This window comes from Mercenaria mercenaria, chromosome 9 (assembly GCF_021730395.1).
Source record: "Mercenaria mercenaria strain notata chromosome 9, MADL_Memer_1, whole genome shotgun sequence".
NCBI classification, from domain to species: Eukaryota; Metazoa; Mollusca; class Bivalvia; order Venerida; family Veneridae; genus Mercenaria; species Mercenaria mercenaria.
Window position 1 is genome coordinate 31,437,552 of NC_069369.1, and position 13,442 is coordinate 31,450,993.

The 13,442-nt window shown below is 32.4% G+C and overlaps 1 protein-coding gene across 1 annotated transcript; it reads left to right on the forward strand.

The window, feature by feature from the left end:
• Window positions 1-4,872: 4,872 nt before the first annotated feature.
• On the forward strand, window positions 4,873-13,226 carry LOC123546845 (uncharacterized). Its single transcript, XM_045333458.2, has 6 exons — window positions 4,873-5,127; window positions 5,476-5,608; window positions 10,630-10,757; window positions 11,339-11,492; window positions 12,310-12,443; window positions 12,929-13,226. Exons 1-6 carry the CDS (start codon window positions 5,064-5,066, stop codon window positions 13,207-13,209), a joined length of 894 nt encoding a protein of 297 aa, XP_045189393.2. The 5' UTR covers window positions 4,873-5,063; the 3' UTR covers window positions 13,210-13,226.
• The last annotated feature ends 216 nt before the right edge of the window (window positions 13,227-13,442 follow it).

The following is a 13,442-nucleotide window of genomic DNA, read 5'->3' on the forward strand; positions in this document are numbered from 1 at the left end:
AATATTAAGCACTCAGGAAAGGTCAACCAGTTTCAATTACTTCTAAAAACAATGCAATGGGGTTTCAAAATCTTTATCAAGACTAGTTCTAGCAGCTGTCATTTAAAGCATATTTCTGCAATTTGTATACGGGTAGTCAAAATGAGGTAAAATGAATGCGTTATAAAATTGTTCATGCATTTCTAAAGAATGAAAGTGCTTAATGAGTGACAAAGTGTCCAAAAGGGAACTGTATTTTCAAGAACGATATAGATATGAATATTCCGAGTAAGTATGTGTGTTGTCAATGAGAACTGATTGTACTTTCCACTAATAAAAAAGCATGTTACTAAATAATCAGGCACATTTTGTTCATTACATGGTAAGATATTTTAGTGAGAGCTTCAAAACATTATATTAGCTGAATCAATGTTGTAGTTCATCCAGGGGTTTGACAAGATAGTATTCTATTTTCATTTAAATGTTGAAGATTTATGCAGGTGTTGCTGATTTGACTTTATTGTTTGTAACTCATCACCTTACATGTGTAAAGACATGTGGATGTGCATAGTTAATTTTTATATATACTCTTTTCATTTAATTGTATTGTATTTCAATTATATTGTCTTTAGCCATATTTTCAAACTGAATAAATATAAATCTCAAATATATCTTTTTCAGATTGTGTGTAACGGTAAACAGAGTATGAAGTCATGTGGGAGTTTTCTCCGGGATTATTTTGTGTTTTTTTCGGAAATAAAACATTGTGCTTGGATAACTTTTATACTAAACTGGATCTAAAGTGTTAAGTATTAATGTCACAGGAAAATCATTTAACTAAAAGCCAAAGAAAACGAAAAAAAGGGTTGAAAAGAGAAAGGCTAGTAGTTCACCAGGTACGGATATCGGCCATTACACACCTGGACATATATTATTGAGCTCATCAGGCGGAACGTTAGCGGTGATTTTGCATTTTCATTGCGAATCCATTTTATATATTCTATGCAATTGCCATTTTTGAATAAGTATATGTTTTGCCTATTCATTCATTTACTCATTGTTCAAAACAATTTTTATGCAATGTACTTTTTTTAACATTGTCACCACATTTATTTCCTAGTAGCGCTGTATCCGAGGTAAATGTGTCTCAAATATTGATATTCGTTCATTTATTCATTTTTCAAAACAATTTTTACACAATGTACGTTTCTTTTTCTACATTGTCATTACACTTACTATAGTAGCGTTTTATACGAGACAAATGTGTCTCAAATATTGATACTTCTAATAATGTTTTATTAACGGCTATTAGGATAATGTCAAATTTTTCACACTTTGTACTTGTTAAGGTGTACAATATTTCTCTGGGTAAAATTCTCACGCTTCATACTCTGTACTGGAATTGATTATCGACTATGAATTGAATGACAATTTTATGTCGAATAAACTATATGTTATGTTATGTTATGTTATGTTATGTTTTTTCATATTTAAGCCTGTACAACAAGGGACAGAAATACCGTGAATGTAATCTGCTTGTCCATTCCATTCTTATCCATTTTACTGTTATATATACAAACATGATTGTTCAGATCAATTATTTTGCCATGACATAATTCACTGGATGCACAAATGTGTATTTTATCGATGCAGTTTGTTTATTCTCTCAATTCATGATAACATGACATAATGAGGTATGCAGCAACATTTACAAAACATTTTTTTGAAAAAAAAGAAAAGATTTACGACGAGCGAAATTTATATTAACTGATGTTGCAATGTTAAGACAGAAAATGATATAGTCAAACAGGTCGTCTAACTATATCATTACATCTTCTCCGGTCCTTAATTTTGTTATTTTCTGGCCTACATGCACTTATTACAATACTGCCATATCCAGCGTTCAGTGTTAGTCTTATTTTTTAAAGTAAATAACATGAGAAGTCAAACGGGTCTTAACTATTGTACTTTCTAGTCCGGGTCTCAAATTTATTACTTAGCCCGCCCGCTTAGCTCAGTAGCTCAGATCTATGGATCGCAGGTTCGTTCCCCGGTCGAGGCGTATTCTCCGTGACGCTTTGATAAAAGACTTTGTGTCTGACATCATTCGTTCTCCATCTCTGATTCATGTTGGGAAGCTGGCAGTTTCTTCCGGAGGATAGGTTTGTACTGGTACAGAATTCAGGAACACTCCCGCCGTTACATAACTGAAATTCTGTTGAAAATGGCGTTAAACCCAAAACAAAGAAACAAACAAACAAACAAATAAACAAACATTACCCATGAAGAAAGCTAAAATGGTGTAGAATTATATTTATGGTTAGCTTAAATTTATATTTAGATTTATTATCAGTCTTGCTGTCCAAGCGTATTAACCTCGTCAACATTGCTTCCCTCTATGGGTAAAATAATTCGATGGTCAGCTCGTTTTTGCGTAGCTTACGTGTTTAAACTGTGTTTAGCAAGTTAGATAATATCACAAGTATTAAAGTGACCTACGTGTACATTACCTACATTTCGACGCAGTTAAAGTAACAAGTCAGGTAACGGGTTGACGTATTATAGAACATAGATCTCGTGTGTATAGACATGTTGTTACAACTCGATCAGAGATTGTACATTTTGTCTGATGTGGTTCATAGCAAAAATCCTTTAAGTGTAAGTCATTTCTACTTGTGTTCATACAGCTTTGTACCACAATGAATGTAATTGTCACAAGTGAATACTTCTTTGATCTAACAATAGTCAAACATGTTCACCTTAACGCCGCAATAATACGTTAACGTACAGGTAAAACAGAAAGAGGCCAGTCGTGTGTTTTCAAGCACCATTCTTTTATCAGAGCATTTTTTCGATTCGCCTTTTCTTTAATGTGTTTTCAAAAGACGTCTTAAATCACTTAGTGGCCAAGTATTAACTAAACACTATTCAAAAAGACTCACGTGACCGAAACTAGTAGGAACGCAATAGAAACGATCTGAATTTTTTGACTGAATTCTATTTGCAACAGTTACTAATTTGTCTACATTTATAAACAAAAATGTTACCCCACTTTGATCTCTTTCGAATGAGATATGTCTTGTTTTTGGTGCTTAATTCCATTTGAAAAAAAGCTTTCATTTTACATTTTACATAATGGTGGTAACTATTTGCCAGTAAATGTTTGCTTTACACATCTAATTGTCCATTGCGCCTTTTTAGTATTATACACATTGTAACGAAATCACATATTGTAGAATTTCCTGCAAGTGAATGAACAAATATTTTACGCCGGTTGCACTAGACAAAATATACCTTTTTTCTTAGTACAATTCGTGTTAGAAAAATAATAAAATCTTCAGATTATGAATAGACACCTTCAGGAAATATGCTACGCTTTGCCTTTTCTTAACAATGTTAAACTGTGATAATAATGTAAAACCATTTTTATCTAGCAGGTGTGAAAGATAATTGGCATGAGTTATAAAACTCAACACCATTAAAGTGTGTGTGTCTATAAATTTGATTTTAAGTCAAATAAACAGCTACTATCATAGTATATTTATTTTCCTAAACATATACATGTACGTCTAAAATCATATTTTTTCCCAATGAAGTGTAACTTTCCATTGCAAAATATAATTACTGTACATGTATTACACATCCGCTTGTGCATTTTTTGTGGAGGTAAATGCACTGAATTGCTACTTTATTAAATGATACGTAAGGAGGTTCAACTACTTTGAGACATGATAATTTGAAATACTGCTCAAGTTACTCTTTAATGTAGAACTAGGGAAACGCTAATCAGACATGAGTACTTATTGTAACAAAACAATTAAGTTAATAACCCATGTCTCTAAAATGTTTGCATTCAATAGCTTTTAATAAGAAACAAAACATAAATGAGCCGCGCCATGAGAATAGTAACATAGTGCATTTGCGACCAGCATGGATCCAGACCAGCCTACGCATCCGCGCAGTCTGGTCAGGATCCATGCTGTTCGCTTTCAAAGCCTATTGCAAATAGAGAAACTGTTAGCGGACAGTATGGATCCTGACCAGACTGCGCAGATGCGCAGGCTGGTCTGGATCCATGCTGGTCGCAAATGCACTATGTTGGTTTTCTCATGGCGTGGATCATATGTGTGTTATAACATTAGCCTCCGAGTATTATATATAATATATAATATTATTTATAATGAAATTCCAAAGTTAGCTGGGAATTGCGTTATCAGTTTTGCAGCGTATTATTGTTCAGTCAAAAACGTTTAGGAACAAACTTAATTATCGTTTATAACCGTTCTCACGTATCTTTGAAAGCACTATATTAATTACTGTTTTGTTTACTAGGTGTGTACTTTATCCTCTTTGAATTCTAAGAAGTAAATATAGGTTTATACATTCAATGGAAGACTGGTGGAACCTTTTTAATTTTGAGGATGTAAGGAGCCGTTGCAATTTGGAATACTTTTATCTAAACCTCATTTTGTAATATTCTGGTCCATAGTGTATCCAAACTTTTATCAAATATTAATATGACGATGAATTTATCTCAACTAAATATTAAAAAAATCAACCTCAAGAAGTACAACAACAACAGGTCAGGTTGCTTACTGGTATTACCCGGAGACCAAAACAGCTGTAATTACATATAAAAACAGTCAAATTTAAAGTAATGAAAATATAGAACCCTTAGAAAAGCTCAACTTTCACATGTTACCGTCCATTAATTATCTTTCTTTCCTTTTGTCTCCGTCAGTGGGGATAAATCGACCTTACACAGAGTTTTTTTCTTGTTATCGTTTCAGTATTTAAAAAAAAACTGAAGGTTTCGAGAAAAGAGATGGACAGAACGTTCACATTACGGGCCTCCTACAAAAAAATTGACAGATTGTAAACAAAGCGTTACAAACGTTCTTTAGCCAACTACGTAAAACCTAGGTTAACTGATTATTCATTCTCAATATATATTACTTATCATCAAAGTATTTTAGAGACCAGTGGACAATACGTGTTCTTTTTCAGTTGGCATTTTTAACATTACTCCGGTGTAATCAGATACTTAAGGAAATATCAATATTATATCTACACATATTACGAAAATGGCTCCGTACAATTTTAAGCAGTTTCTACAGCTGGTATGTTTTGGATTAATTCTTTTGAAAGGTAATATCTATTTTGGTTATTATATAATTTTGCGTTATTTTATTTTAAAAATCAGTAAATATATCATACTCACATGATTATCGGCAATAATTTTAGTAAAGGAACAAAAAAGCAAAGAAAAATCAAACGATTTTTCAATAATTTCAGGTTTATTTAAATGTTTTCTTTTTTTATGTTGATAATCTGAAAAAATGTTTTAAAATTGATTTATGTGAGATGTAGTCATTCTTTAAATTAAATATCTCAATATTTATTCTAAAATTGATTTAATATAAGAGATGGAACCATGTTTGAAACATCATTTTCTGTTTGGAACTAATTTGATATGACTTTGTTGGTTATTTTTAGAAATGGCAAATGCCTGTAATATGACTGCTGTGAACGAGTGTACGGAAATTTTGAGCCGAAGCAGTGATGCTAGCGTTATTACGGACGGTATATCTGCCATACCGACAGTGGATCAATTACAGAAATTGTGTGGGTAAGTCCCAATTGTATACCATTTATTTTAGCAGAGAATAAATGTCCACACATCCATACAACTTACCTTTATTATAAAAATATTTTGGCATAACAATACTTAAAAAGGAAATATAAAATACACAAAACAGTTTTAAGGTAAGTATTTTTGTTATAACATTTGTAAAAATAATAATAATAATAATAAAAAAAAAACAATACAAAACAAAACAATACCACTGTTTTATACGTAGCATAAGATAAAGTGAAAGCATGAAGAAATATTTGTATTGACTAGAATGTTAACTTTTTCGACCATCATTTCTCAGAGATAAAAAAATAAAGGTATAACGCCGGAAAAATGAATTTAATAAAGTTTGACTGAAACTGTTCAAAAAGGCAATGAAAGGTTCAATACCCCTAACTCTCCCTTAAGCCAAAAGAAATCTTAGTGTTGCACAAAAACCAATAAACATTTCTCGTACATATTTGTCAAGATTGGTCTACATTAATTGCACATTAATAATCAATCAAGTTCGTCATGTATGTATCATACTGTCAGGATGATCTAACGTCACAATCATGTCATTTAGTTATTTCATTACTAATTACATATAAAACAGTCATCACTGCACTGTTACTACCACTAATACTTCGCCAATATTCATATACATATCTATATTAAGCATCTCATAATATAAATCGCATGATTTGTGCTTTTGACCGGTCTATAGTTAAACTCGGGTTTGCTGAGCTGAACTTAAGACTGTGAATTTGAAAAATATCCAATGATTATCATGTAATAAAACACTACCTGAATGACTGCCGGTCAGTAGTCAAAAATTATTATGAAAAACTTCCTGTCCTTAGCACTTAAGGCAAATAGTTTTGACTACTGCCCTGCAAACCATGCAATACGTGCATAATATATATGAATTTTCTCATTTATAACATCAGTACAATTAATACAATTTATTGTTTAAGTCCCGAATTTCTTAGCAGAGCAAACTTCTTTAAGTGTTTAGTAGAAGCATGCAGCAATTTTAGAAAATAAATATCCATAGGACCTTATCACTGCTTGTTCACTGTTTTATGATATCCTAAATTCATTTTATATCATCATTTATTTATGTTATGGTATAATATATCTTGTGTTATCTTAAAACGGCATACTGAATTTAATAATACCACACTTTATAGTTTAAAATCATTTGATATGACATGATACCTTAGTAAAATGATTCAAAGATTTCATTAAAAGATTTAAGGATATCAGAAAATGGAATATTGAATATCACTCAATACGAATTTTTATCATATCCCTGAATTAATGATATTCTAGAGTCATTTTATGATATCTGAAAATAAATCACTGATATAAATAAATCAATCATGTAAGGATATCTCAAAATATTTTTGATTTTATGTTATGCTAAATTCGATTCTAGATATCAATAATTCATGCACAAAAATGATACCAGATATATTCTTTGGTATCACATGTGTGATATCCAAAAATGAACTGAAAATATCACAAAATGGATTAGTGATATCAAAGCATTTGAGATATCTATATATGAATTAGAAATATCACAAGATAGTGAATAAATAAAGAAGCGACACTGCATATATATTCATTCAAAGCAGTTGTATGTATGTGTAAAGCCTAATGGGCAGCTCTTTGAGCTAGTGAACAGCCGCGGACTTTGAAATACATGTAGACCTTCATATGCAAAATTTCTAGGTTTTCGGATATATCTAGGTTCACTTTAAAAAAATACCTGTACAAACATAAAGATTGCCAAACTGTAAATGTACTGGCACGGAACTGCACTTGCACGCTTAGGAATAGTGGTACATATATTTATTCGTCTCATCAATGTATATACAAGAGAATGACAGTTTCTTCATATAAAGCATATAAAATATATATTACAGCTACAACTTAGAGGGGCCTCCCTGGCCAAGTAGTAAAGGTTGTTTAAATCACTTGCCTATCAATTTTACGGTCACCCTTTAAAGAAACAGACTACCAACTTTTATGGAAATTCTATTTTTAAGTTAAGAAGCTGCATTACTTCAAACACTTCACCAAGTTTTGAATATAGAAAAAATGTATTAGATGAATTAAACCCTTAGGTCTCTTCTTCGTCAAAGACTGAACGTCCTTTATTTATTTACCACAAACGATACACCTGTTTTGTTTTTTTAATTCGTTCACTGTTCATAAATTATTCACATTTATTTACACATGCTAAGTCATATTTACCAAGACCCATTATATTTACCTGGTTAAAGTCGCCTATAAAATTCGGATTACATTAAAGCAATGGAACTCACATGAACGACCCCTTTAGTGATTGACCACAGAATTATTATTACACATTAATCATATCAAATGCTTAGCTGATGCAAGGAACAATTATTGCATAGAAGTTCTTATTAAAAACGTGTTATGGTAATATTTATTATTTATCCTTAAAAGTCGTCAGATTAAGTTTTATTTTTGCACTTTTAATTTCATTCGTTTAGCATCTGATAGAGGAAGGTATAATGAATTTATGAAAAAAAAAACTAAAAATGTTCAAAAATACCATTTCCGCGCGTATTGTGTCCTTAACGGCACACTGTCATAGTAATAGCTCGTATTGCGAATTTCTAGCGTTTGTTGATAGGAGAAGACTGAAGATGCTCCACTGAGCATTTTGTCAGGCACGAACGGGCACTTAAATAGAACCACCAACCTTTGGTAAGCTAGCTGGGTGGTGTCGTCACATGTAAGAACTCTCAACCCGACTCAAGGTTTCGAACCCACAACCTTGAGGGGCAAGTGATTTGAAGTCAACCTCTCGACTCGGCCACGGAGGCGCCCTTCATCCGGTGAATTTCAAAGTAAATCTTTTGTTTATACGTGAAAGATGTTTTACATCATATATATACTGATAATAAAAACAAATATCGTCTATATATTGAAATATTGTGTCTGTCGTATGACTAACAACAGCTGAACACAAAAGATACTTGTACATACAATTTGTAATACTTAATTTCAAACATCGAGAAAATGTCGTGTTTTAAAGTATAGAGCATAATTATTCAATTTTCTCGTAAATGCGTTTCTTCGTTATATTTCAATTACGATGCATCAAGTTGTTTTTGAAGATCAGTTTTATTGTAAAACGTATGGAAAAGCAATTAAAGAGACAAATGTCTTCTACAAACTGTCAAAAAAAGTATTAACAAAGTGTATAGGGAAGTCACGAAATGTACCGTATATTCCCTAATTAACGCTCTCCCCCAATAAATGCCGCCCTGTCCTTCCATTTTGTTTTGAAAAAAAAAAGTTAGTTAAGATCATAAGTAAATATTAACACTAGGGTAGTGCTATAATTCTTTAAATTCATTCATTACAAGTTGGATTTACAGTATACATTTACTAAAATTAATTTAAACATATTGGAAAGCCTTAATAAATGCCCCTTTCGCATAATGTAATGCTACGAGGCCGTTAGTATGGGAATATATGGTACAAATGTAGAGGAAAATGAAATCTACAATTTCAAGCAGTAAAACACAGAGTGCAAATTAGTTACATGTAGATACTCAGTGTTGTAATACACAGAAAACTTAACAAGATCTATCCGTAAGACAGCGAGCTCCGCTATTCGGCAGTTTGACAGTAAAATGAATTTATGTCTCAATAAGAGACCTCTACTTTAAAAGGAAGATACACCAAGTCATTATCCGATATTGTAAAAAAGTTATATCCAGAAAGCGAAGATTGCCAAATAAATTTAAGTATGAAAGGGGCATAATTCTGTCAAAAAAATACAATTAGGGCTATGGGGATTGTAACCACATATGCAGATGATGATTATAAAGAAATTTTAATTTCAAGTCATTATATTTTAAGTACCAAAGATATGTCTATAAACGAAGCTTTCGACAAAAATTGAACATGAAAATAATACCAAGTATAACAACTTGGTGACCTTGACCTTGGGTATAATGAACCCAGCCCCTGCAATATTTGGTTTTTATGCTGTGAAGTTACAGTAAGATATAAGCAATAGTAACAAAGATATGACAGAAAAACAAAGGTTGCCGAAAAGCTTTAACTTTAAAAATAACCTAATTTTAACACTTTGGTGACCTTGACCTTAGGCATAATGAGCATAGCCCCTGCACTTACTTTGTTTGCATGCTGGATAATGTTTATGTGAAGTTACAGTAAGATATAAGTAATAGTGACTAAAGATATGACAGAAAACCCTTAAAATAACCTAATTATAACACCTTAGTGACCTTGTATAATAGGCCCAGCCCCTGCTTATACTTTGTTTGTATGCTGGACAATGTTTATGTGAAGTTACAGTAAGATATAAGCAATAGTAACAAAGATATGACAGAAAAACAAAGGTTGCCGAAAAACTTTAACCTTAAAAATAACCGACATATAACACCTTGGTGACCTTGAACTTGGTAACGGGCCCAGCCCTTGCACATACTTTGTTTGCGTGCTGAACAATGTTAATGTGAAGTTACAGTAAGATATAACAAAGAAAAACAAAGATTGCCGAATTCTCCGAATAGTGGAGCTAAAAAGTAAAACAAAAACATACAAAACATATATAAATGTTTGAGCATATAGTTTGATGAAAAATACCAGTTACTTTTTTCGATCAAATATTTCATATAATATCCAACAAATTAACAAACATCCCAAAGGGATTGCACAATTTTGTACTAGTTACCAAATTATACTTATAATTATATATTTGTCAAATTAATAAAAATACTTGCAGAGAAATTCTCCATTCTTCCTTCAACGTTATAATATATCTTTGTGAGATTGAATGTATATACCAAAAAGCTGGCCGTTTACATCTTTTGTTCTGCCGAAATGTTTAATATAAAAAGCAAGAATATGTTAAAATATAAAAGTGACATAAACAAAGTACTTTTTGAACTTACAGTTTCTTAATATTTTGTTTCGGTGCAATGATTTATTTTATTTCCATGCAATGTAATGCCTTATTTCAGTGCACTGGGTGAGTTCAAGGCTTGTTACCAACCAAAGGCAGCTGAATGCAGGCGGGACGTGGTTTTCTCTATGACGTTTGGCACAATAGAAAATACGATCGAGTACCTGTGCGTGGAAGGGTATCAAGGTACTATATAACTGCATAAAAAATAAACTAAATGTTGCCTATGTGCACAGAAGTATTTAATTTATACTCATTTATTTTAGTTCGAGTGCGCTTCCTTGAAAAACCAGTACTGTTGTCATATGAGAAGGCCTGACTGTGACCCAAGTGGGGCTCGAACCCGAGACCCATGGATTGAGCGGCTGACATCTTAACCACTAAACCACCACTCCCCTTCATTTAAAGCATTTAAATACAATTATAAAAATCGATATCAAAATAGTAGACAAAAGTGTTGGAAACAAGATGTGGTTTATTAAAGGGTAGTTGCTTTTTATTTCGTAATTAAGAAAGTGTTTTCAATAGTTAATAATGATTATTGTAAATAAATACTATAGTGGTTCTATGAGATATTACATACAATACTTTCAATCTGTAAAGTCATCCTTTTATACTGTAAGTATAGAAAGGCGATGCAAAGGAAAGGGAGTATGTTCTTTAAATCTTGATTTCTTTAGCGTTGATTTCTGAATTCTAATATATAATGTATATAGCTATTGCTGTCTGATCATTTTCCTTCATCATAATGCATGATGTACTTTCAGACATCCTTCAGTATGCTACATGTTGGAATCAGACAGAGGTTATAGAAGAGTCAACAAAATGTCACATAAAACAAAATCAAATGATATCATCACTACATAGTCAACAAAAGGCGGGAAATTTGAATTCAACAGCTATGAGAGGGTATTGGTGCAAGTAAGCAATTTATTCTACCTATAGACATATTAAAATTATTCATTCTGCAATAACTGAAACTTCCTTCGTTCGCCACTTGTATACTAGTTGACAGTTGGCAGGACAAAGGAAGAAAGGGGACCGGCCTCAAGCGTATGTGGTGTAGTTATTCATAACTTTATCATGACATCACCGTACATTAGGGGTTCTAACTGACAAATCAGACAGCTGCATTTTCGAGTATCTGCCAGTTTCCACTTGGGTATAAGGAAGTATATTTACAATCAACATATAGTGACTTTAGATATAAATATCACACTATTATAGATATCAAATTAAGATTTTTTATGGCACATGGATGATGCTACAGACAACAAAACTTTGAAGTTTTATTTAAATATTATATGGATTTAATACCTTTATTTTAATTTAAAGTTTGAGATTTTACACAGGGAGTCTAGGATAAAGTCCGAGTAAAATGTAATCGTTACCCAAGTGAAATTAGTATCATTCCGCAATGTTTTAGAAATGACAAAATTATGAATAAGTATAACAGATATAGCGTGCTGCAGTTCAATATTAATAGATAGGGACTTTTTCTATGGCTGGCGAACAATTGAAAAATATCCTAGTTTGGGGTGGACATAGGTGTTGTATGCCTTTATTTTAATTTTCCTATTGTTTGTCATGACATTTCTCCTGATGAAGCGGAGAAAGTTGGCTCTATTGTTCATATTGACTGTAATTGTGATCTTTCAAATTGCAGACTGGCTGCAAAGTAGTCATCAGACAAGAAGTATCATTGACACAATCTTTGTATTTTGCATCTTTATTTCAGTATTTTAGACAATACCACAGCCTGTATGCGAGAAGGAGTGGTGAGTAGGTGTGGGAATGAAGCCGGTTGTATAATGCACACTATGATGTCAAGAGCACTTAAAGGGCTTTCATCACTAATGAAATGCCCAGCACGTAAGATTTATTTAAAATGTTCAATAATTTACAATTTCACAATAATAATATTATAATGTATCTTACATATCGCAATTCAAACGTACACATTATTACTCGAGCTATGCATTGCTCGTATCACTTGAGGATATCATGAGCTGCCCAAATCTGTTACATGTAAAGGTTTGATATAAATTCATGATTTCAAATTTAACATAGTATAAACAAAATAAACTCAAAGACAATTCAACAGGTACTTTGAAATGTTGTATTCGTATCACTATGTACAGTAACAATATTTTTTCTTTAAAAAAGTACATTTATTTACTATGACACTATATAAAGTGCACCGTGTTTCCTTATCAAGCAAATTAAAGAATTATCAAAAGGTACTGATTCAGAATCACTAACCTCAAGCTCATTAGAAAAAAGTCCTTGTAAGAATTATAGTGGCTAGGTATGAATTATTTAGTTCACGAATAATTTTAACTTTCTTCTTATTATAGCTGTATCCTGTCAGCTTCATTCAGATGGCACCGAACACACACATGGTGACACACATCCGGATCATGGGAACGTAGACAATACCGCCAGTGACAGACACTCGGACGGTACGCCTCATACTCATGGGGACACCCATACAGACCACACAGTCGATAGCCATGCTGATGCGGAAGTAAATGCCAATGATCCGACCAATAAGGAGAACAGTGCAGTCTACAACAGTCTTTCAGCAATTTTGTCTATTTCAGTAGTTTACCTTTCTATCAGTCAAATATCTTCCTAATAAATTTGAATATTAAACTAAGTTGTGCTGCTTCATTAAAATACGCATTGAGCGTTATACTGCTTTCAGCTCGACTATTCGAAGAATAGTCCGCGCTATTTTACTCACCATGGCGTAGGCGACGCGTCGGTGTCACACATTGGTTAAAGTTTTGCATGCAAGTACGTATAGGTATTATTTAAAGACATATAGTTTTGAAGCCTAATTTTCTATTTTCTAGGTCAATTACCAAC

What these genes read in the sequence shown, in the direction of transcription:
- LOC123546845 (XM_045333458.2), top strand. Translation starts at nt 5,064, where the DNA reads ATGGCTCCGTACAATTTTAAGCAGTTTCTACAGCTGGTATGTTTTGGA. An exon ending in CAATTACAGAAATTGTGTGG is followed by an intron (nt 5,609 to 10,629) that starts GTAAGTCCCAAT and finishes GCCTTATTTCAG; the next exon opens with TGCACTGGGTGAGTTCAAGG. An exon ending in ATGAGAGGGTATTGGTGCAA is followed by an intron (nt 11,493 to 12,309) that starts GTAAGCAATTTA and finishes TCTTTATTTCAG; the next exon opens with TATTTTAGACAATACCACAG.